This window comes from Cyprinus carpio, chromosome A7 (genome assembly GCF_018340385.1).
Source record: "Cyprinus carpio isolate SPL01 chromosome A7, ASM1834038v1, whole genome shotgun sequence".
NCBI lineage: Eukaryota > Metazoa > Chordata > Actinopteri > Cypriniformes > Cyprinidae > Cyprinus > Cyprinus carpio.
This window is the reverse complement of record NC_056578.1, coordinates 7982903-8010397: the sequence shown is the minus strand read 5'-3', so window position 1 is coordinate 8010397 and position 27495 is coordinate 7982903. Positions and strand designations below refer to the sequence as shown.

At 33.1% G+C, this 27495-nt stretch overlaps 1 protein-coding gene across 4 annotated transcripts in view; it reads right to left on the bottom strand.

Moving 5' to 3' along the window:
* Positions 1–334: 334 nt before the first annotated feature.
* LOC109063496 (aryl hydrocarbon receptor nuclear translocator 2) overlaps positions 335–27495 on the bottom strand; it is a 72348-nt gene continuing 45187 nt past the window's right edge. For 2 of the 4 annotated variants that reach the window (XM_042759473.1, XM_042759475.1), the window contains 7 exons: positions 18484–18559; positions 13267–13390; positions 12701–12800; positions 11336–11477; positions 9582–9750; positions 3405–3550; positions 335–1786 (listed from right to left, as the gene is read on the bottom strand). In XM_042759473.1, coding sequence (XP_042615407.1) covers positions 1688–1786; positions 3405–3550; positions 9582–9750; positions 11336–11477; positions 12701–12800; positions 13267–13390; positions 18484–18559 — 856 coding nt within the window. In that variant the 3' untranslated portion in view covers positions 335–1687. The remainder of the gene's footprint in view (positions 1787–3404; positions 3551–9581; positions 9751–11335; positions 11478–12700; positions 12801–13266; positions 13391–18483; positions 18560–27495) is intronic. The other 2 variants (XM_042759474.1, XM_042759476.1) reach the window with 1 other exon arrangement.

Sequence of the window (27495 nt, the reverse complement as noted above, 5' to 3'; positions counted from 1 at the left end):
TATGTATACGAACCGTAGAATATACTGCACATAACCCTACGACTGCTGCATGTAGTTTTCCATTATAGGCTAACTACATGCAGCAGCCGTAGAGTTATGTGCAGTATATTCTATGGTCCGTATACCTATAATTTATAGGTCAAATAAAAATGAACTTCCATGTTTTGGAAGTGGTTGGATAACAAAATTTGTACAGCCTTTCCAAAACACATCTAACTTTTCATGCACATTCAAGACCCCTAATATTCACCCAGAATTCAAGAAAATATTAATATGTCATATTAAAACAGGTAAATGTGTCGATTTAGTGACCCAGTGAATACAGCTCACTCAGTTTGACTGAAATCCACATATTCCATGAGAATTTATTGTCACAAGCACAATTTCTCGTCATAAAGTTACACAAAAATAACGGAACACATTTACACAATTTATACAATCCTAGACTCATTGTACAATGGACAGACTAACTAAGTACTGAGAGTTAAATATGTACTCACATCGCACACAATGATATTAAACCTACAACAAGTATATATAGCTGTATGTGAAATAAAACATGGTCCGACATAAAAATCACATTATTTACATTAAACATCCCTTTGATTTCCAAAAAGGTTTAGATTTCATGTCAAGGTCTTTCCATCAGTCCATAGTTGTGGCATCATCGAGAAAACAAGAAGTCCACATTATTTGTCCAAAACTTAATAGTACGAATTGCAGGTGCCACAAAGATTACAATGAACACCGCGGAATGCTTGATATTTATGCTGCATCTGCTCATATGAGGCTGGGGTCGATTACTTCACAAAGGGACACTGTTGCTAGTGTTTTTGTAAGAAAAAAAAAAAAAAAAAAAAATTGCAAATGCAAATTTTAAATTCAAATCAAATACTGTTTTTGTCTTTATGTCCATCTACATTTATTATTAGTTAAGCTAGGTTAAAGACATCACTACATAGACTACATTTTACACGGTAAGCGTAAAAATATCTCCGTGTTTTTTTGTCAGCGAAATGCTGTTTGGCAACGAAAAGTGAGGTGCAACACGTGAAGAAAACAATCCTTTGCTTCTCAAAAGATGAAAATACTTTTGTACGATAAAAATGTCAAAGAAAAAAAGACAAAAGAAAAAAAAAAGAAGACGTTGTTATATTTATGCGTGTACGTGAGAACAGTCTTGACTTGAGGTTACTGGGTGAATCCTGGAACTTTAACTTGCATCATGCGTCATATTCACATTTTGCCCAATCCAGGCATTAATTTGCCTGCTTTCTATGTAAATTAGCCTTTTTATTGATGCTGCTTTATTATAAGTAAATTATGCCTTTGCATAAATAATTCTGCACTTTTACTGCTCACAAAATTGGCTGTAAATGCTAATTTATTTGAAAAATGATGTTTGCGTAAATTTTTTTGTACAAATGGCATCAGTTAATCATCACATGATGATTAAATGAAAGAAGAGCATCAAGACTGGGAACATATTTATTTTGCTCTTAGCGCTGTGTGTTTCTAACTGTTTGTGTACAAGTGATCAAGTCAAGAGTGTGTGTGTGTGTGTGTGTGTGTGTGTGTGTGTGAAGGCAGAAATGTGTTTCAGCAGCGTCATGTGTGTCACATGTGAGATGAAGATACTGCAGTCCGAACCGAACCAAAACAAACAAACAAACAAAAGAGTCTGCGATTACTCAGAGAACGGAGGGAACATGCCGAGGTCGGCAAAGTCTTCGATGTTGTAATTGGTTGTTCCTTGGGTGGGATCCCCCGGCATGGGCAGCATATCCTGTGGGACAGAAACAGTGCAGCGTGAGATCAGACGTTCAGTAGGGTAAGTGAATGTCACTATAAAGGCCGATTCACATCAAGAGATGCTACAGAAGTGAATCTGCATGACTAAGAAAAGAATCAACAAAACAATTCAAACATCTGTGGGAAAAATATTTCTTGCTCAAATGGGACGCGTCACACAAGGTTTGACATCAATGGTGAATTGTCATTGGTTTTTCTCACAGCTCATCAATGCTGCAATTTAGGAGCTATAACTGAAGAGACGATTTTCACCAAAAGAGCATTTAAATTTCTGTCTCCAACACAAAACATTATTTTTAACTAAAACTTAAAATAAAGCTGAAATTAAATTACATTTAACATTTATGCACAGATTTTATCCAAAGTGACTTACATTTAATAAATTCTAGTGAGAATATAAACTGAAAATTAATATAAAGTATAAATATTAGTATATATTAAATTTTAAATGAATAAAAATTATGAAATATTAGAAAACAAATGAAAATAAGAAATATTGCATTGGCAACTAACTGAAATAAAATGTATGTTTAAGTTGAAGGACTAAAATGACTCAAACTGAAAAATCTAAGTAGAAATATAAAATAAATAAACAATAAAAATAAGAACAACACATAGCAAAATGACTAAACGCTTCAAAATACTAACACTAAAATAAAACGGCAAAAATAAAAGTAATAGCCAAATCATAATATGAATCAACTCTATTATAGTATAAATCTGTGTATTGTGAAGAGTTATAATAGCTCTTTAATAATAACTACTATTTAATAAAAAATAATATAATAATAAAATATAAACCAGAGAATGAATAAATACATCAATAAATGAATTAAAGGGATACTCCACCCCAAAATGAAACTTTTGTCATTAATCACTTACCCCCATGTCGTTCCAAACCCGTAAAAGCTCCGTTCATCTTCGGAACACAATTTCAGATATTTTGGATGAAAACCGGGAGGCCTGTGACTGTCCCATAGACTGCCAAATAAATAGCCACAAGGATGCGCTGTTTTCTTTCAAATCAAAGCTAAATACATGTAGAAACAACGCATCCTTGTGGCGTGGATGACACAGAAGAGCATACACAGCATACGGTGATATGGAGAGACATAGAGGAGACTGTTGACAAAGGAATTGTTTAATAATGTCATTATTTTTGTTTTCTTCACTTACAAAAGTGTTCCCAGCACTTCATATAACCCAGATTGCACGTCTGATGGCAGATGGAGTATTCTGATGACAACTTTCATACCTTTCCTGGACCTTGACGCTGTTATTTATTTGTCAGTCTATGGGACAGTCACAGGCCTCCAGGTTTTCATCCAAAATACCTTAAATTGTTTTCTGAAGACGAACGGAGCTTTTACGGGTTTGGAACGACATGGGGGTAAGTGATCAATGACAAAATTTTCATTTTGGTGTGGAGTATCCCTTTAAAATAAATGAAAGTAAAATTAAGTATATAACAGTCTGGATCCTCAGTTCTTATTCTTTAGTTTGGTTTGTTAGACCGTCAAGTGTTCAATTTTTCATGAACAGACGTCTCCAATGTACTGCACACAGGTGGATATTGATGTGTATGAGTTCACCTGGAAGACCTCGGTCTGGCTGGACTGAGGATGAGGATGCGGGTCTCCTCCCTGCTGGCTGTGGTGTTGACTCTGCCACTGAGACCAGACCTCAGACGGCCGGCCCTGGAACTGCCCTCCGCTCTGACTGCCTTCACCCGACACGTCTGGAGAAAACAACACAGACACATTCACAACGGCTCCCAACTGTCCCTTCTTCAGCTTAAAGATGAGACTCTTTATGGTGTTTTGGCTCTTTCTGCAATTGCAGTGAACTGCTGCTGTATGGAAAAGAGCTGCGAAGCGTCATCATTGTTAACTAAAACTATTCAAAGTCATTTGTTGATTGAAAGCTGAAATAAAATAAAATCTAAATATTACGTGAAAACTTAAAATGAAAATTAGAAACTGAATAAAATGAAAATAAATGTTATTAAATACTAAAAATTTACTTATTTCATTTTTATTATTAACTATTAAAAATCATTTGTTAATTGAAATAAAGCTGAAATAAAATAAAATAAACATATATTAGATGAAAAATATGGAATAAAACAAAACATTATAAATAGAATAAAATAAAATAAAATAAAAGTAAAAAGCTGAAATAAAAGTAAGTGTTATAACTTAACTAGAACTATTGGAAATCAATAATAGATGAAAACATTACTGAAAATCATTAACTCAGAAAAAAAAATATTTAAAAATCATTTGTTGATTGAAATAATATAAAGATCTTGAATGAAATAACTGAAAAAAAAAAAAAATAATAACTGAAAAAAAAAATGCTAACTAAAAATATACAAAATAATTTGTTGATTGAAATAAAACTGAAATCTAAATATCAAAATAAAAACTTAAACTATGAATAGAAAATATAAAATTAAAATTAAATACAAAATTAAAACTAGAAAAACAAAGCTAAATAGAAATGTTAAAAAAACAAACTTACAAATGTACATAAAATTACTAAAACTAAAAGTAAAATAAAAAATATAAAAATAAAAGCTAATTCAAAATATAGAAAAATAATAGAACAGTAATATAAATACTACTACTACTAGCAGTAGTAATAGTAATAGAAATAATACTAATATAACTGCAAAAAAAATCCTTTTGTGTTCTACAGAAAAAAGAAAAAAGAAAAGAAAAAAGAAACCAAGGTGAATAAATGATGGCAGAATATTGTGATATGGATCCCTCAGCGCTCCTCAACAAAAATGTTTATACTTTACGTTATCAACTTCCACATTAACTCCAACACGTCTACTTTTGCAGCATCTCAATCGAGCGTGCTTGTAAAACACTTGAAGCGTACAACCTCCATTTCGCTCAATTTGCCGAACAGGGGGAGAGACATTTACTAGAGGCTGACAGAATCATTTAAACGCATACATCTAGTGTGTCTTCACCCGCGGGGCCCGAGTCTTTGCTTAGGAAACGAGTGAGTGAAGCAGACTAATGCGCGGCGTGGGTGGCTGTTTTTCGCAGGATGGCACAGCAGTGCCCTCGGGCTGTTTCTCTTATTCTCCGTGCTGATGAGGCAGTGATGTAAGGTCAAACTTCTCATTTCCCGACTGTGTTAGCGCTTGCCGCACGGACGCCGAGAGCGGCACCTTCTCAAGCTCGGTTTCTGTCTGTCTTTCCCTCAAGGTTCGGCCGTTTGACGCACCTCATAAATCTCTCTATCAATTTTTCTATTCGTCTTTGGTTGTGTTTCTCTCCCCAAGTCATCTTTCTCCATCCCCATCAATCTGAAATCAGCGTGCTTCATGTTCTCCCCCGGTCTCTGTTGCGCTTATGTAGCGCTTATTCTCCGGTCGCTCCATCAAACGTGATTCTCAAAGATGTAACGGTACAAAAAGCCGGCGTTCAAAGAAAGAGCCGTTATTCCCAACGCTCTTCAATCATTTTTAAGACTGAATGCATGTTCTCTTGCTTTCATAACGATAAATGCAGCTGAATTCGTACAGGATTTCACATATAAAGACTGCAATTAAGGCACAATGTAACATTATCTCAGTATGAAACGTATGAATAAAGGCAGTAAGATTATTGTTTATGCATTGCATTAGCTGTGAAAAGTAAGACTACATTGTACAAACTATGAAGCAGAAATCCAAAGTGTTTAACAGGAGCTGGTTTATCACTAAATAAAAGACTATTTATTTTATGTGTATAAAGTAGGGCTGGACAATATATCGAACGATATGACCATGCGCATCTCGTCAGTAAAGCCGGTTACATGATTAGCGGTAAATCCCCATCACCTGCTTTCAAATGGAGCTGCAGTTAATACACAGAGCCGTAGTTCACTGAGAAGCTACGCTATATCGAGTTCATTATTGAAGATGAATCATCTTTGATAATGAACTCGATATAGCGTAGCTTGTCAGTGAACTACGGCTCTATGTATTAACTGCAGCTCCATTTGAAAGCAGGTGATGGGGATTTACCGCTAATCATGTAACCGGCTTTACTGACGAGATGCGCATGATCATATCGTTCGATATATTGTCCAGCCCTAGTATAAAGTCGCAAGGTGATTCTCTTATTCTTAGTCTGTCAATACACTGATCATGTCTTGGAATAAAGATCACAGCCAATAACTAGCAGTCAATTAACGTCAAACATATACAAATAAAAAGAAATGAGATTTTCTGAAATTGGCACTGGTTTTGTAATGACACCTAATAAATCTGCCCAGAGATCATGATATAAAAACATTTAAATTAATGACATTTCTGATCTTCAAACAGCTGCTCTGTCACTTCTCATTTCCATCAGAACTGAATATGAAATATGAAAATATGTTTTATAAAGTTCTTTGAAAAGGGCAAAGTACAACTTTCCTCATTTTATCATAGAATTTATCATAGAGCGAAAGTTATTAAGTATGGATAGGAAATAAGCCCACTTATATATTCTGGCATATTTGACATTTAACACTATGTATCATGCTTTTCACAAACATATGAGGGCAGCACAACTGTTTTTAACTTCTGTAATAAACAGAAATGCTTCTGGAGCATTAAAATTAGCATTTTTAAAAAGATTTCTGTGACACTGAAGACTGAAGAAATGATGCTGAAAATTCAGCTTTGAAATAACAGGAAGAAATTACATCTTAAAATATATACAAATAGAAACCAGCTATATTAAATTGTAATAATAGTTCACAATATTACAGTTTTTACTGTATTTTTGATCAAATAAATGAAGCCTTAGACTTGAAGTACTTTTATTTGCAACTTTCTACGTCTTTTTTTTAAAACAGCTAAGCAGTTTTTGTTTCTCATTGGTTACAATTGTGATCAAGAATAAAGCACATATATTACACTAACTAAAAATTAACACATGCTCAGTTTGCTGAAGACTGGGATTAAATGGATTCATTCCAAATATAGAAAAAGACATTGTGTCTTCCTGCAGTCTCAGAGTCCTTCTAAATGCCGTCCACGTGAGGAGGCGAAGATAAATGTTCCATTTTCTTTAATGACAGCATATTAAAAAATAATTATCTGGACATGGCTTCATTTTCAAGCGGCTGGCAGAAGCCTTCAGGGCTCGGAAAGCCATTCGGAGCCTGCTACACTTGAAATGGAAGTGGGTTTTTAATGTCACCTGTTTAACATAAATGACTTATTAAATGGACACACTAATCACAGGTTCAAGGTAGAGAGTCTCCCTCGAGGGACACAACAATGGGAAAAAATGTCATCCTGTGAAAGTCTCGATACGCACGCCCTGCTTCAAATTAAATTTGGTTCGTAGACCTGAATGTGATGGAGAAATCTGAGGCGGCTTTGAACGGATGTAATGCAATAACAACGATTCTACAGTTTCTCGCTTTAAGCTGTTCAGCATGCTCTGTCTTCGGTCGAGTAAAAGTGAAAAGTTGCACAGTTGTGTTTGTGGATTTGTGCTCTTCGTGTCACGCTGGACAAATTCCTCACATTAAAGTGTCAGGATAAAGAAACCAGATCTCTCTAGCATGAGTTTAAAAGGTGCAACACATGACAGATTAATTAAACCCACTGCAGGCAGTTTAAAGTCCTGGCAATAGAAAAGCACGTCAAGAGCAAGAGATCGACTGATGTAACATCAACGTGATCTTCTCTAGGATGGGACAGGAGTGGATGATGACTTAAATCATGGTACGAGGAATTTTATATTATGATAAAAGTGAATGCATAATAATAATAATAATAATTAATAATCATGCAATATTTAATATATGTAGTATATAGTATATATCTATATATTCTGTAATATAAGAACTAATTTATGATCTAATATTATATATAATAATTATCATATTACTTTTATCAATAATGATAAAAGTATATTTATATTTAAAAATAATATTTAATAAATAAACATGCAATATTTAATTTATTATATTATAAAAAATATATGAATAATGCCATAATATATATATATATATGTATATATGTATATATGCATACACACACACACACACACACACTCTGTTAAATATATTACCTAACATTATTTATTATAATTATTTTATTATACAATGATCAAAATATATAATTTATAATACTATAAAATATATTTTACTTCATGTGTAAGAGAACCCTATACCGTAGTAGTAAAACACTGTAATGCATGGCCTCACACGGCCTATTGTTGTATTTGCTTTGTATAATTTTTTGAGTGACAGCATCTTTCATGGTTACATTTAGATAATAACTTCATTAAAAAGTAATTTTCCAAACTCATTGAATGAGTTATGCGGATTATTTAACACTTACATGATTAATAGTCACTGTTGTGTTGAGAAGTAATTTTGAAGAGTTTGCAAAACTGTGAACACAAACATCTAATTGCTGTTGGTCCATTTGTGATCAGTCAAACCACAGAAATCAGTTTTTCATTCGGTCTATAATAGAGATTAAGTGGCCAAACCAAAGAAACAGAACAACAAAGCCGTTTGTCTCACTATGGACGCCATACAGTCCTCACACTGTCTGCTGTTAATGTTGAAGACATTGTCTGTTACTGACTGTGTTTTATATGGAAATCTATAAATCACTGTACATGTAAAACACAGTTTAGGTTTTCCAGAGGTGCTGTAATGTGGCCTCCATATGAAGGTCTGTTAATCTCAGGCTGGATTTTCTGTCAATCATCTTCTGAGATCATTCAAACGTTTCAGGTACAAACAGAGCTGCAGGAGTCTAAGGCTGTCACGATAGTTTAATTTCACTAGCTGATATCAATTCAAAATTTCTCATTTAATTTAGTGTTACTTGCTGTAATTTTCTTTTTTTTTAGTAAATAACCACATTTGATGTTAATGCACAGCTACACATGCATTATCATTAATAATATATATAAATCTAAATTATAATATGTGTCAAAATGACACTTCCCATTTTGGTGTCTGCATGAAACTAAATTTACAAAAGTGATTTTATATACATAAAAACCATATTAAAGTGTCTACTTTAAAGTTTCAAGTAACTTGTGTGGAAAAAAAGTCAAAATATGAGTGAAATAATGTCCCATTGTCATCTATCTATTATAATACAGAAAACATGCTCACATATTCCCATTACTATTATTATATTACTATTATTAATTATTAAATACATAAATATAAATAAATAATAAATACATTAAAAAAATTGTTAGAAAATGTTTATAAAATTGTAATTACTATATACAATAAATGTTCCAGAAGAAGTCAAAGTAGTACAAAAACTGTTGACATCCCTACCTTTGGAAGTTATTTTGATATCTACCTGATCACATTATGGTTAGTAAATGATTGAATATATGAGGCAACGTTAGTGCAGTAAACAAATATGCACAAAAATGATGCAATTTAAAGCATGTTTACACCAAGAACACTAAGTATAACTATATTAGTGTCCACATCAACGAACAATAACGTTCTGTTTATTAAGAGCATGTTTGCAGCTTTAAATGCTCTAGCTCTCTAAAGCAGAGTGGATTCTGATTGGCTCTCAATGTTTTTAGCATTCATCAGCTGGAAAAAATAGTTCTGAAAGTAATTCCAACGTCAACATTCTTCTGTGCCGTTATTATTGCAGTAGTGTTGTTTTTTACATTTAGAACGTTTTTTAAAACTATACCTTTATTTTTATCATTATAGTTATTGTCCTTGGTGTGAATGGGCCTTTACTGCCATAAATAAGCAGATCTTACCGAAAGCATTGCTGCGATTGGCCAGGTTGGAGTAGGCGTTTCCAGAGGGCGAGGAGGTGGCGGGGCTGGACAGAGGGCTGTAAGAGGACGGGTCGGCCTGGTAGCTGTGGCTGGAGCCGATGCCGAACGGTGAGGACTGGGCCTTATTGGACTGAGCGGGAATCTGCTGCTGTGGTGGAACGACAGGAGTCATGATGATATTAATATGCAGCTGATTAAAGACACACACACACGCATATCACGAACGCCACACGCGAGGTTCTTCATGATCCCGCTAACTCTTTCTAATGGCAGGACATTAAGCATGACCTGATACCCTAAAAGACAGTATAAAAGTTTCCCAGTTCATTCCCTCCCTTATATGTGACCCTGGACCACAAAAGCAGTCTTAAGTCGCTGGGGTATATTTGTAGCAATAGGCAAAAATACATTGTATGGGTCAAAATTATAGATTTTTATTTTATCCCAAAAAACATTAGGATATTAAGTAAAGATCATGTTTCATGAAGATATTTTGTAAATTTCCTACCGTAAATATATCAAAACTTAATTTTTGAATAGTAATATGCATTGCTAAGAATTAATGTAGACAATTTTAAAGGCGATTTTCTCATTATTTCGATTTTTATTTATTTATTTTTTTCACCTTCAGATTTCAGATTTTCAAATAGTTGTATCTCTGCCAAATATTGTCATATCCTAACAAATCATACATCAATGGAAAGCTTATTATTCAGCTTTCAGATAATATATATGTATCTCAATTTTGAAAAATTGTGGTCCAGGGTCACATATTAGTTCATATTACTTTAGTTGGACGTGTTGCACTCACAATTTGTGTAGTTTTCATCTATACAGCTATCCAGTTTTCAAACATTTTTTTGTATATGCAATAAAATAATGCATTATTTTTTTGTCGTTTTTTTTTTATTTTTTATAATAATTTATAAAAATCATGATTTTCAATAATTTTTATCAGAAAATAAATAATTATTATTTATTATTAAATACATATTTTCCTGACACAAACAAAAATATGTTGCAGAATATATTAATATTTATATTTTTATATCAATATTGTAAATACGTATAAATGTAATGTTTCCTTTACAATTATTTTTATAGACATTATCCTTGATTTTTATTTGTGACACACACACACATACATACATAAAAGCAAGAAAAATATGTTGCAGAATATATTAATATTTATATTTTTATATCAATATTGTATATACTGGCTGTGTTAGGTAAAAAATGTTAGCCTGAATGCACTGTAAGTTGCTTTGGATAAAAGCATCTGCTAAATGCATAAATGGAAATGGAATATACGTATAAATGTAATGTTTCCTTTACAATTATTTTTATAGACATTTTTAAGGCATATTATATATATATATATATATATATATATATATATATATATATATATATATATATATAAATAAATAAAATCAAGAAAATTTATTTAGGTTATTATACATAATTTACACCTTAACCAAAGAATGTGTAGGCTGCCGCCTTAACTTATTTTGCTATGCATGTATAGATTTTTTTTTATGCAAGTATGAACTAATTACTGAGCCCTGAAAGATCTTTTTTAGCCGTTGCTCCAAATTCAAATGTAGATCTGGATCCAGTTTTCTCATCAGGCTGCTAAAGAGGAATGTTCCATTACTTTAATTATGTTAATGAAGACTAGAGCGCCAGCGGGCAGTGCAGTCACACACACCCAGTGCCGGGATGGGTCTCACCTGGCTGGAGAAGGGGGGTCGGCTTCCTGTCCAGGACACCTGGCTGGCATTGATCTGCCGGGAGATCTGGGTCAGGTTCTGTCCAGCTGAACCAGCTGTGGACTGGATGTCATTGACTCCAGGGACGTGGATCACAGATGAGCTGAAACACACACACACCACATTATGTGACTACATTAAACCAACCCATTCTCTGTGGAACGTATGAAGGCCTTTCACACCATGTACAATATTTGATTACAGACTCCTTTATACCATTTTAGTATCATTGATATATTATTATATTTTGTTAATATTCTGAATTACATTTTATTTATACATTTTCTTTTATTATACATTTTAATTTCAATGTTAGGTAAAGTTGTTTTCTGTCATTTTTATTTATTTACATTTCGTTTTTACTAAGTCTATACAGTTCTTATACATTTTTTAACTGTTAGTTTTATATATTTTAGTACTTCAAACTGTGAAAATGGGAAATAAAATATATATAAAAAACGTATTTTATTTCAGATACTAAGTTATTTTTTATATTTTATTTCAGTTCAGGTTAATTTTATTTAAATGAAAATGTTTTATGGTGTTTGTTTTAGTTAACAATAATAACAATAATAAGTTTTTGATGCCTTGTAAGAAAAGTTTTTTTTTTATTTTTATTTTTTATGATCTTTAAAGTGACACTCCTTGCATCTTAACCAAACATTTTAGGCACAAAATCATGACAGGTCTCCACATTTTGGTGACAGGTGGTGTTTTGAAGACTGTCTAAATTATGATGCGATTGACAGGAAAAATAAACTCGGTCAAAATTTTTCTGTCAAATTTCTTCTCCAAAAGCAAATAGCTTAAATAGTTTAATGCGATAATGCCACAAATAGTTTAATGGCCAGGAAGAAATATTTGTGACTAATAAATGTTCTCAATTCACCCACCATGACTCCAAAGACGTATTTGGTAGACAGCCATAATTAAAATTATTCTGTGATATATTCCAATATCATTACTTTTTCATTTCATAAAAATAACCACCACCACATTCATCTCAAAAGTATATTAAGCATATTATTAAGTTTAAGATTCTTTGATGAATTGAAGGTTCAAAAGAACGGCATTTATTTGAAATAGAATCTTATGTAACATTAGAAAAGTCTTAACTGTCACTTTTGATCAATTCAATGCATTTCTTGCTGAATAAAAATATTAAAACACCTGAACCCTAACTTTTGAACAATATTGTATCACTTAGTTTATTGTGATTTTGCATGTGAAAACTGCTGCTGGTGCTACTGGAGTTGTATTCTGCATTACAGCAATCAAATGACCAGATTGTGTTTCTACTTTGATGTGAAATGTGTTCATCCACACCTGAAGCTCTTGCCAGAGTGGCCGGGTTGAAACGGGCTGCCTTGAGAGTATAACTGCTGGCCGCCAGCAGTGGAGGACGGCACCATCATCTTCTTATCAGCTAAACGCAAACAGAACAAACACAGATCCATATCGAGCTCACACTCTATGACTACATTTAAGAGAGGAGACACAGCCACACATCACATTACAGCAACATCTTTACCAGCCGCAGCAAAAAGAAAAGAGGACCAGAGTCAAACCTCAGAGGAAAGACATGTAAACTTATTAGAATTAACCAGCTTTGACCAGCTAATGACCCTAAATAACCAGCTCTGACCAGCTAGAAATCTGGATTTTACATGTTTAAACTGGAATTTCCAACTCAATTTCTTTGTAAGTTCTCTAAATGTACCAATCATAGATTGTATACACTTAATATCAAGCATTTAAATAGCATACAAACTCGAGCTGGCAGACATGCGCAGGCTTTGTAATACATTAACTGAAATTACAGTAAATTGCATGTTTAGATTGAAATCAGTGTGATGCAGTGCTAGTTAGATATAATATGTGTAAGAACATACATCCTGAGATCCCTGAGTACATGTCGCTGAAGCGCGGGTCTCTCTCCTGCGAGAACAGTGAATCGGTTTTGTCGATGGTCTTGCCTGCCTCGTGAACCCCAGCTGGGACGCTGGCAACCGGCACCTGTGGACATCGATATGAGAGGGTCTTCTTGACAATTTAACTAAGGAAAACTGAATGCTAATAAAAGGCAAAATGAGAAATGAAATGAACACAAACCTAATTTTACTGAAAGTATAAAACAGCACCTTTACGCAAAGAAAATATATTTCCTTACATATTAACAATCAGTATCTCATATTTATTGTGTATTGAAAATATATAGAGTAATATATTGTGTTTATACATTACAATATATTAATATATTGACTCTGTTGAATAATACATATGGAACTGCTTTTCTCATACTGAAAATGTGTGACAATATATTTACTTATTTACTTACTGTAATGCATGTAATTTAAAATTCAATTATACACTTCATAATAAATAGAGTTACATGTAATAAAATATGGTACTGTGAGTATAATATATAAATTATATATATATACACATATATACACACACACAACAGTTCTTTCTGGTCCTCGAATCTGATTGGTTGAGAGGAGTGCAATATTCTAGTGATAACAGAACTCCAACCGTTTCAAACGCTTGCAGTTATTTCTTATGGTGCGTTCACACCAGACGTGAATGAAGCGTTAAGCGTGAGTGATTTACATGTTAAGTCAATGCAAAGACATGAATAGACATCCTGCGGCACGATTCATGCGAATGAGGCGGTGCAAAAGACACTATTCACGCGATAGACGTGGCGCAAATTGAGCGTTTTGGGCGTTTCGAGTTGAAAAATCTGAACTTTGGCAAATTTTAGCGCCGCGTTAACCAATCAGGAGCTTGATCTAGTAGTGACATGATTACGATGTGGTGAGCGGAGGGAAAATCCAAAAGAACAATGGAGGACAAAGTCATCGTCGCTGTATGTGGATACACGGAGCTGTATGATACTTCTTCATACTTTTACAGAAACAGGAATAAAAAGGATCTTGCTTGGAAGAAATAGATTAATTGAATAAAGACCAAAAACATGTGAGATTTACCCAAAATGAATTATATTTTATGTTTAACCACTAAAGAGACATCAGAGCCAGCGGCAAATGTCAGAAGGACTAGCCGAGTTGAGAGTGCTCTAGGTGGATACATGAGCAATGAGCCTCTGCTGATCGCATGGAGCTGATCGTCTCCGAAATCGGCAAAACACATTTTTAAATAGGTGCTGTCTTTAAAAATAAACTGCAGATTTGAGTTTAAAACAACTACATTCTCGCCTGAAATACTTTTAAAACTACATTTCATAACACGATAACAGTAATATTTTGAAAATTATCCGAATAAATGGTGGTTGAAATCACAATGCTGCGTGAACTCAACTGGCAGAAGCCCCTCCCATGATGCGAATTCGCGTCTGTTGTGAAGTTAATTTCATGCACGAATGAAGCGAATAAACTCAAAATGTTCAAGCGTCCAACTACGCGTGAATAGCGCGATTTATTTGCGCAAGTCACGTCTGGTGTGAACTCACTGTTACAGCGAGTGTCATGGCGGACGCCCAAATTTTATAATTTTATAAATAATACTGTTTTTGTGTAATGGAATGTAGTTTTGAAAGTTTTCTAGGTGAGAATGTACTTGTTTAGACTTCAAATGTGTGGTTTGTTAATAAAGATAACGTCTATTTAAAAATTTGCTTCGACATTTTGGGAGATGTGAGTTCCAGGGCGTCAGCGTTTATGAACCCACCAAGAGCAGCCTCACCTCTGCCAGATCTTTTGGAATTTGCTGCTGGCACTGATGTCTCTATAGTGCTTAAACATGAGATATAATTCGTTTTGGGTAAATCTCACGGGCAGTCTTTGGTCTCATTAATCTATCATTTGTTTCAGAGAAAATAGATCTGACTGAGGGCAAGATCTCATCACGTTATATCACGTTATGTAACTTCAATGCTGTATATCAGAGTGCTGCCTTTGTACTTTTGACTGAATTGCCTAGCAACTTTTATGATTGCTGTTGTTGTTGTTTATTAACAAATGAAAGGAGAGTATGATAAAGATATCGTTTTCCTCAGAGAACATTCAAACTAATGTTTTAGCAGTTTAACAGTCAAACTGAGATTTGAATCTGTGGCAGAAGGAAGTAGCTGCGCACAAAAGAGGGTTTTTAAAGACACTCTGTTTATGTTTCTTATACATTTACAAACTTGTGCTGGCGAACTGTTGCATAAACGCATAGTCATATCACATGGCTACTCGTGTGATATTGCTCATTTATATATATATATACATATATATATATATATATATATATATATATATATATATATATATATATATATATTATATATATATATATACACATATATACATATATACATACATACAAATATAATATAGAAAATATACAATTTTCCTCATAATTGTGTACATATATTGCACGTTATATAATCCAAAATATTTGTTTCCAGTAAACACTTTTTTTTCTTATATACCATCACACACATTTTCATATGAAATGTGTAACTATGCAAACAATATAGGGAAATAAATGTTTATTAACACTGTTCAGCTTCAAGTAAACCCAAGCATTAATTTATGAAAGAGCAATTAATGAACTGAGTTCTTCAATAAAGCTATTACATGTAAAACTACCTAAATTCTACCTATTTCAACATAAAAATGTAAGTTCAGTTGCTGCCTTAAAGTTTTAAGTATAATCCACTTACAAGTCATTTCAACTTAAATTACATTAAACTGATTCAAAAAATCAAGTTAAATTTCATAAAACATAAAAAATAAAGGTACAAAAAACATAAGTTGCCATGACTTACTGATCATATTATTCTGAACAGTGTACATGTAAAAGTATAGTGCATTTTTTGTCTTTATTTCTTATATTATTAATATACAAGTTTTGCATACATGTATGTGTTATTTAATATGACCGCATTCCCATATATTTCTGTTTTGTAAGGGCAAACGCAGGAATCAGTAATGATGGTCTCTTTCTAACACTTTTTAAATTGCAGACAGGTGTTAAAAACTCACAGAATGTAAATGTTGATGGGTGCTACCCAGCATCCCATGTGTGAGATGTTATCTGTTTTCAACAAATAATCCTCTCTGCTTTCTTAAGACCGACTCAAATGACCTCTTTTACAGAAACAACATATGATATAACATAACGACATTAACACTTGTGACTAAAAGCAAATGTGTGTTAAGTTGTGAAAGTTTTTAAGAAAGACGGAGGGCATGTTCCCTATGTGTGACTTCACCTCATAACTATGGCCTATTTTTATTGCACAAATCCACGGAGAGGGAGTTAACGGTCCACGGCTAAAATGACCACAATTATGCAGATTCTCTATCGCATTTATCAGTCATTATCCACAGTAACAGACAATGCAGTTCCAGCATGCATTTCATCCAAACAAATGTCATAAAGCATTAAGTGCACACAAGTGACCTCACATTTTGCACTGGAATCGATTCTGGAACAATTTTTTCCATTTGTTTCATCCATTAGGATTTTAAAAAATGGAGAGTTTTGAAACATGAATGAAATCAGTGGTTTTGAGATAAATTAACACATTACAAAAACGTAAAGTTGGCATGAAAGACAGAGAACCTTATTTTATCTGTTGTTTGTTGATTGTATTGTAAGAAGTGAATACTGCATACTGGAATTGAGGCAAAATTTTGCGAACTGAAATGCAACTGACTTGCAAAGTCATCAAGATAACATAATAAGAAAAATATAAAAAAATTAATGACTTTTTTTGTAAAAAAAAAAAAAAAAAAAAAAAAAAAATTGAATAAATAAATGTATGGACGAATTGTTGCATGCATAAAAAATCCATTAAAAATAAATGTTTAAGTTTGATAGCATGCTGATTTTAGATTATTTTAAGAGACAATGAATTACACATGCAATGAAGAATTGCAAATTACATAATTAAATGAGACACGACAGAGTAAACTATATAATTTTGTAATATAGCTATTTACTTTTTCACTTATTAGTATAGAAATAATGTTGTATTTTACTAGTTGTCTAATATGCTGTTTAATATTCATGCACACAACAGGTTGATTGGTTTTTAATGCCACACCAGCTTCTTTGTCTATTTTCATGATAAAAACCATACTTTGATTATTAAAATTTAATGTATTAAAAAGAAATTAAATAAAATATTTAATACTATTTTCCCCCTTAAAATGCATGAATTTGAACGAACCTTTTCAAGGGCGTTAATGGTGTAAAACAACTTTGATACACAAAACAGAAAAGATAAGAAAAAAAAAAAATAATAATAATAATAATAATAATTTAATTTGATGTTATCTCTCAATATTATCAACTGTTTCTCCTAAACAGCAATGAGATTAAACAGAACAAATAGAGACTTTTTCTGAACAGAACCACCTGAGAAGTTAAATTCATTAAAAGGTTTATAAATAAAAAAATTATAAAATAAAACAACTTAAAAAATAAAAACATAACAATACAATTAAATTAAATAAATGAAAATTTTAAAAAATAATAATTTATATGCTGGAATAGGCATCCCTGCAACCTTACACAGGACAAATGTTTGGGAGAATGAATGGGATACAGTTAAACAAATCATATATTTTATCTTTTTAGCACACTTTTTTGCTTTGATTGTTTTTATTATTATTATTATTATTTATTTAAAAACTAAAAAAAATCTGGTCTTAAGTTTTTGTAGATTTAGAGAAACATCACAGATCTCAATATGAAATCAAATGCTTCTCATCAAATAAAGACCTAATAATCTGAGCTGCTATTCACATTCATTTCATTACTCTATTTAGTACGGAGTATATTGTATATATAGTATGACAACAATCATCTAAGACAAAGCTGATGAAACACACCAGGTTAACTCCTGTAAGTTTCCTGAGCTATTAAACAGCACTTCTGGAGAATAAAATGTTCATCTGGGAGCTTCATTGGCTGATTTTCAATTTGAAGTATAAATCTTAAACAGCTTCAGCTGTGACACTGATTTAAGAGGGACTTGCATATAAAACGAAGGAGGATAAATTATGGGTACTACACAAGCTAAAAAGAGTAATGCACCTGTAAGGGCTGGGAGACTAAATGACGGACTAAGAGAAAAGAGTTTGCACCTGTGACAGGTCATAAGCAGTCAGTCCATCTCTCTGGTGAACCTCCAGCTCGGCCTGCTGTTGCTGCTGAAGCTGCCTGCAGTAAAATACATAGAACACACAACTTTAACATCAACACCTGCTGTTTATCATGCTTCCCAATGAGTAAAAGCGTCATTAACTGCTCATGTAGCTTATGCACATATACCAGTCAGATAAACGACCCCAAATGAATATTCGGTTTCAGTGAAAACAGATCAATCATATATGTAACACTCCAATCCATATTCTTTATACATTGCCTAAGTTCATCAAAGCCAAAAATCAGCCTCGGTGAAATAGTGTGGTAAATTACATGACATTATGATAAATTTAGCACACACATTTTTACTACAGCAGAACACTACTGTAAAACCTTTGTGTTGGCGGTCAGGAAATGTAATCACTAAATAAAACTCTATGTAAAATATTCTATGTTTACAATAAAATGGTCCATAGTAGAGTATTACATATACATAATCTACTATCTACATTGGCAGCACACTAACTGAAATCAATAAGTAAACATAGGCAGCAACTCTTTTTTATTTACTGTGACACACAGGAAACTGTGTGCGTGATTTCAATAACATCTGCTTTTAGCATGTAGCTGTGCTAATGACAAGACCGAAAAGCACAAAATAGATAAATAAAATAAAAATAATATTTATTTATATTTATTTATTTATTACCATTTAAAATATTTCTTTTTATAATTATTATTATCATTATTAATAATAATAAAAACAATAATGATAATAATAATAATAATAATAATAATAATAATAATACACACAAATACTGGAAAAAAAGAGTTTTAATGCAAAAAAAACAACAACAAAAACAATAATAATAATAATCAAAATAAAATAAATGAAAAAATAATTAAGAATATTTTATATAAAATGTACCAATTTTATTTTTGATATACATTTTTTTTTATTTTTGTTAATGATCATAATAATAATAAAAATGATATTAAAAACAATAATATTCCTGTAATATTAATATATAAATTATTTTTTATTATTAAAGCAATAATTATATTATTATATAATAGCAACAAGAATTTAAAAATAATGTAATAATAGTTTAAATTAATAATAATAATAATGCACACAAATACTGAGAAAATTGTTTTAATAACAATTACCTATGCTACGGATGAGATCATTAAGCACAAAATCAATAACAACAACAACATCTATTCCTATAATATTAATATATAAATTATTATTGTTATTATTGACATTACAGGATTGAAAATAATATTTACAATCAACATTTCTTACACTTCATCTGCCATCTTTGGTGGACTGAAAGACTGAAAGTGAGCATGTAAATGCATTCTGGTGTTGAGCTCTCCTCAATCATCAGTTTCACTATCAGAAAGATGTGCCATTGAGCTTCGAATATACCTGCAAATGAAATAAGGGCCTTATCTAAAGGAAAGCCTTTTATCTCAAAACGGGGGGGGAAAAAACCTATTAAATCAAGCGGTGGTAGGAAATTGCCCATGAAAACACACATGGATGCAGACATTAGCGGTCTGAAATGCGCGCGCATATCCTGGAATCACACTAGGCCACCTGGAGCAACAGAGGAATGAGATGGATCAAACCCAAAACACTGAACTGCACTTGAACTTCTCGAGAACAGAAAAGAACGGAGGGGAAAAACTGAAACAAAACTGCAAAAAGGTCAAAAACATCCAAGCATCCAAGTTTCCACAGGAACCCAAACTCTCCCTTGCCTCCCTCCGCAGTTAACTCGCTATGTCTCTAAACATGTAAAAACATTGCAGGAATGCCACAGCGCTTTCATCTCGGCATGGGAAATCATGTGGCGGTAACATGTCGCCGGTGATGTTTCTGAATGTGAAGGGTCTCGGATCATGTGAGTGTGAGAGCGAGACCCGGCCAAATCCCCGGAGCAGCTATAGGACGATTGGCGGTTGTCATGGTAACAAGGGAGGAGTGAACAGCACAAAACTGGACCATGCATGCTGAGAGAGACAGATATAAATGGAGACAAGCAGAGAGAAAGAGACAGAAAATAAGAGAGACAAGAGAACAACATGCACTGACTGATTATTTCCAGAAACTCCACATCTTTGCTGAAACAAACAGAGACCTGTTTTCATCTAGTCTGTGGGATGTCTGGGTTGACAAGCTGACTAGCTGCTAATTTTGCTGATTTAGGGTCATGGCCACCAAACACTTAGAAATGTCTTGGTAATATATTCTGAATTACAAAAATAATTCTGAATTACAAAAAGAATTCTGAATTCTAAAAGAATTGTAATTTTATTTTTTTTAAATAAAAATTAAAATAAAAAATACAAATAAAAATTAAAATAAAATATAAAATATATATGTTAAAATATTTATATTAAAATAAAAATTAAAATAAAAAATATCTCAATTAATTGTTAATTTCTATAAACAAGCAAAATTAGTTTTTTTTTTCTTTTAAAATATAAATGAAAAAAAATTGTATTGTTTTTTTCCCCACTGAAATGTATTTTTCCTACAAAGTTGCACCTCTAAATAGTATCGCTAAATAGGCTAAAATAGCTTGACATAAAAAAACTGAAATCTAAACTCATACTAGTTAATTAATCATTCTGAGCCATTGCGAACAGCCATGTTTTTCACCCATTAACATAAGTGGTGAAGCTGACCTACCATCATGCTTTCTGGATGGTTGAGGTCTCAATGGTTAAGCAAGTTAAACAGCTTAGTGTTAACACCAACACACTTATATGCACAATACAAAACACAGATGTTACATTGGTCTAGTCAGGAGTGTTTTATGCTATCACCTTCCCTTTATTTGCACTTCAACAGAACAAATTTTCAAAACAGTGCCAACTGGAGCTCCATCTCTGCTAAAAACTGCATCTGGATAAGTTTCTGCCTGGCCCTAGAAAGAATAAGTAACTTTGGCAAACAGCATTTGAGTTGTGAAGCTGGTTTTCCACACAAAACTGTATTTATGGTTTCATGTCATCCAAATCCATTCCAAGTGCATTCATATTTCTAGGCTGTACACTCCTTTTCTCAGCAGAAAGTACATCATTCTGCAATAAAATATCACTCATGTTACAGTATCAAATGCTCTCTCAAATAAAAAATGTGAATAAAAGTTCTTAAAGTGCAGCACCTCTGAATGGCATGCATTCATGCAGCGCTCGTCCAGCAGTTTTGACGGCAGTGTGATTTGTGTGTCTGTCTGGCGCCTGTAAGAAAATATCTAAACTTTTGTTTCAGAATTGCTAATGGTCTGTCTGTTTGCTCAGAGGATCTAAAAGCTGTACGTCCTTTATATAGATGTCTGTAGATGGATATCTAGGTTTTGTGGTGGTATAGCATTACGGTTAATGCTGGAAACACAAAGACTGGAGATTCAAACGCAGATGAACCCCAGTGATTCATCACTGTCCCCTTCAGCAACACGGCTTACAAGACAAGCACTGCTGGGCATTTTAAGGCCAAACAATAGAAATAAAAACAAATCTTAATATTTTTAGCCTGTTGTTGGGATGGACCCATAATTTCAACAATCAAACTCTGGAACCTAGTAATATATACTACATGCAATACCAACTTAACCAGTAAAAACTTTCTATCTATCTATCACAGACACATTCAATTGATCAAAACTAACATTAAAGACATTTAGAATGGCACAAAAGATTTTTCAAATAAATGTTATTTTGAACTTTCTATTCATCAAAAAAAACAGAAAATTTTCTTTATCAAAAAATCATCACAAAATAAGAAAGAATCACAAAAGATCACATAAAACTAAAATAATCAGAAATGTTTCTTGATCAGCAAATCAGCAGCATATTAGAATGATTTCTGAAGGATCATGTGACACTGAAGACTGGAGTAATGATGCTGAAAATACAGCTTTGCATCACAGGAATAAATTACATTTTAAAAGATATTAAAATAGAAAACAAATATTTCAAATAGTAATAATATTTAATTTTTTTCTGTTTTACTGTTTTTTTGATCAAATAAATGCAGCCTTGGTGAGACTTATTCAAAAATATTTAAAAATCCTACTGACCCCAAACTTTTGAACAGTAGTGTATATTTTTACTAAAACCTTTCGAAGCATGCAGGGTCTTACATGCTTGAATAATTATAATTAATGCAAGTAATGCAAATGAACTTCTGAATCAGTGTTTCACTGAAATGGACAGTTCTAATATAGTAATTTACAGAAATGAACTGAACTTCCAGACTATATTTGCATTTTTGCTGCTGATTTTATTCAGCGATAATCTTCCCTTTCACAGAAACTCTGACATCTCATGTGCAATTGCATTGAGACTGACATAATTTATGCCAAACATCATCAGTTCTCACTTCTGTTCAAATATATAGAATGAAGAAAGATTTGAGAGCTGCCGCACAAGGGATTCTCCATAAATAAACTAAATGAGACGTCAGAACTTGAATATAGAGCACATGAACTACTTTTATGGTGTTTTTGGAGCTTGACAGATGTGGTCATTATAAACAGCCATTGTGCATGAAGATTTACACAGCAGGACAACATAAGGGAAAGTAAATAATGCCTGAATTGTCATATTCTTAATCAATTCTTTTAAACACAGCACGTCAGTCTGTAACAGTGTATTTGGCTCTATTTGAGCTTATCTGGTTACCTACCACGCGGTCTGTCTGAGGGGTGAGGGGTGTTTATCGCTCTCTCCATGCCCTCGTTTTACCCGCAGCATCACTGTCTATTTTGCAGGCAGTTTGCCAGTCTCACCTTGGCTCTGCTGTGCATGAATATTCATCTCACCGGTGCCCGCTGCTGCTATTATTTACCCATAATCTCAAAGTCAATACGGAGAGAATGAAACATAGTGTCAGAAAGCTTTGTTTATTTCTGCCCATTTTCTGGATATCTTTCACGCTGGGATTTCTTGGCTTGCACACTGCCAAAACTCATTCCCTTAATCAGTATTTCTGTCTTTTTCTCCAGTAAAAATATCTAAACGTCCCTTCAACAAGAAGATTTTTCATTCAACAGATACTAAGAGTTGTTTTCAAATAATTTATCTTGAATAAAGATTGTTTTTCTTACCCTATTGGCAAATAGTTTTTTCTTGTTTCTCCCTCTGAATGTTTATGAAACAATATACAAAAAAAGAATTAAATAAAAATCAGCAAATGCATTTGCTATTTAAACAACGCGGCACAGGACGGCTAAAACCAGCAAAAACACTTGCGCCGCGCTTTGCACCACATGCATGATAGGGCCCATAGTGTTATTAATTTAACTAAAACATAAAAATATTAAAATAAAATAAAAGTTACCTTAAAATAAACATTAAAATAAAATAAAACATATACAAAAACTTTATTTCAGCTAGTTGCCAGGCAAAATTTCTAATTTCAGTTTAGTTTACCTTACCTAAAATAACTAAAACTGAAAAAAAAATTAATAAAAGAATTAATAAAAACTATTTAGATTCTTTGATGAATAGAAAGTACAAAAGAACAAAGTTTATTTCAAATAGAAAGCTTATGCAACCTTATAAGTGTCTATAAATTCAATTTTGATTGAGACTCTGACTCCCTCTGAACCTTCATCTCACTCTCATATAGCTTTCTAAAGATGATTTATATACCATTTAATCTCATATTTCACAATTTTGGGGCTTTTTTGTTTTATTTTTTGTGAAACTAGTAATTTTCACATCCAAATTTATTTTTATGGAAGCTCTGCCTTTCTAGCTTCCTCTGAGAAAACGACCCCAGGGCGACTCATTCCGGCATTCTTCCACGTGTCATGCGCTGGGGAGTCTGGGATAGATGATGCCAAGTGTGATGAATGTCTCCCATATATTCACACTCTCCCAAAAGTACAACACTCACACACAATCACTCAGGTGTTTACAGGCACACACACACCCTTTATTCCACCAAAGTCAGATATTGATAGACTCGGACAGGCCAAAAAATGCCTTGTATAAAAACAGGTGTGGTTTGTAGTACAGCGTAAAAGCTCAAGCTTAAAAAATGTAACATACTATTTTTAACCAACACATTATTTGGCTTTTTCCCCCACTTCATTAAAATAATTTAAATCAATCAAGCAATTTAGCATAGCTTTATATATGCAGCTATTATAATGATATAAATACACAAGTATATATAAAATTGCTCAAAAAGTTTCTTTGAAAGAAGTCCTGTATTCTTGCCAATGCAGGACTTATTTGACCAAAAAATACAATAAAACCAGTAATATTGTGAAAATATTAATACAATTTAAAATAGCTGTTCCCTAATTGAATATATTATAAATTGTAATTTTTTCCTGTGATCAAAGCTGAATTTTCAGCATCATTACTCCAATCCTCAGTGTCACATGATCCTTCAGAAATCATTCTAATATGCTGATTTGCTGCTCAAGAAACATTTCTGATTATTATCAATGTTAAAAACAGTTATGCTGCTCCATTTTTTGTGGAAACTGTGATTCTTTTTTTTTTTTCAGGATTAGTTTGAAGTTTAAATATTTTGTAACATCATAAATATCTTTATGGTTTCTTTGGACTAATTTATTGCATCCTTCCTGAATAAAAGTGTTATTTTGAGTATTACTTTTGAACAGTTCTTTATTTGCCATGTTACTGTAAATCGCAGGAATCACTGAGATTAATCCTCATGAATAAAAAAGACATTTCGAAATACTGTAGCAGCTCTATTCCCAGAGTTAATTTCAGCACCCTGATCTCACAAACATAACTTTTTATAATACACACATAGCTTTAAATCGTTGCAAAATCAGGTTCTCTTGTGGTCGACATAATTTTGTTTGAGTTCAGTAGCCTGGAAATATAGAGCAGTATATGAACACTTATTCCACACACATAACAAACATGCAGTAAACCTAACGAGAGCTCAAACATTACAATGTGCAAAGACTCCCATGTTTTTCATTGTGTGAAGAGAATTACTGGTGAGGAAATTATGTAATGATGAGAAAGTTTATTGACCGTGGAAGAGGGGAATGTCCTTTGTAACAGACCCGATTTCATTAGCATTCATTAGCAGTGTTGCGGAAGCTACTTCGAAACCGTTGTTCGAAACCAAGCTATAAACGTCCTAGAATTCAAAGAAGACAAACCCCATTTTATCTACCCTTTTAGTTACACACATGCTGAAAAATAACAGCTATAATAATAATAATAATAAACTAGCTTTAAACAGCCAAAACAGACCAACCTAACTATCCGGGCCAAGCTGGAAGAACAGCTAACTGTCTCAGTCGGTATAACTGTTCTATTTTAGAGCAGAAACTACAAAAAAGTCACTAACACTAAAACTACACTAAAGCTATCGTTTTATTTATGTAAGATTAGAAAATTAAATAGATCACCTTCAGTTGCTGGTCCCCATTGACTTGCATGGTGTTTTTTTTTCATAATATGGAAATCAATGGGGACCAGCAACTGAAGGTGAACTCTTCCTTTAACGTAAAAAACACCCTGAAATTTAGAAGTTTTCATGCTAAAACATGACTCGGCTAATCACTGGGATGCTATGCTATATGCTACACAACTACCATCACTGTTCAGATAAATAACATTAAATTCAATATCATTTTCACATATTTTTCCCCAAACTGATTCTGGATCAGAAAGGGACACCAACTTTTTTTTTCAAAGCCTAGCAAGCTGTCATTTAAATGCTACCTTTGCAGCTGCATCAAACAGAAGGTAACAAAACTACACTGCCTTCATTATGAAGCAGACAGAAATACAGTGTTTTGGCATGAAACTCTTGATGGCGCAATCCGATAGGTCTAACTCAATCTGACCTAATGACATCATTTTTACATGGCTCAGCTGATTGGTTCTCTCCTGTATCGGTAGCCAATGAACTCACTGCTCAGCATTCAAATATATGACTGGTGTTTGCTGTAGCAGTTGCAGCTTGCTTCAGAAACCCACCACCTTCCCCAGCTCCACCTGTATAGATCTGCTACGAGGTGATTCATGTATGCTATGGGGATATTTTATGTATGTTATATTTGCAAAAGTAATAATTCTTACATGCTCACAGCAGCATGTTGTGGATGTATTGGCAGTAGTAAGTCTGTACTGTTTATCAGTTATCAGCAGGGCTCTGAACCGGTTCAAGGAACGAAAACAAAGTTTTCGAAAAGGAAAACGAAACAGCAGAGAGTAGTTTTCTTAATTTTGCAAAACCTTTACACTTTTAATTATTTTGCAAAAGCTTGACAGCTTTGAATAATGTCTTGCTTCTGCATAACCAACCAGCGTTGGTATGACCATCGCACCGACGCCTTACGCGCACACACAACACAATTTTGCTATATTGAAGCCTGTACATTATCAAAATAAAATACAGTTAAAGAAACAAATAGTTACACTGCTCCGTTGTACAAAATTTGTTGCATTCAGCAACAAATTTTGCAAACCTCCCTTGACCATGTCTTTAGACAAGCCCACCCTAAAAAACAAAATAAATACACCCAAAGTTGCACCTGAGAGCAAAGTAAATACAGCCTGCTTTAAATGCACATCTACCAGTTCCAAGCACCTGTGTGGGCATAAATCAAGCCCTTTCTGCCAACACCAGCTGAACGGGCAAATATTTCAGAAGTGTTAAACAGAAGGAGAATAAATGCTATTGATTTCAGGCTTGAGGCCACAGAGGCCCAAACATCTCGAGGCTGGTCACATGGTTGTGGCTGCCTGGTGCTATAATTACACAAACTACCCAAAACCATCAGTCATCAGAAGAAAAGCAATTCTTTGCATACTACTATGAAAGTTTGCAATTAGTGATGCACTTTTTTTTTTAAACTGAAATTAAAAAGTTTTCATTTAGCATGAAAACCAAAACAACAGTTAATGTAATAATCAATAAAGTAATTACATTTATTTAATAATCAACCCTCAAATAAAAGTTGAGTTGTATATAAACATTAAAATTA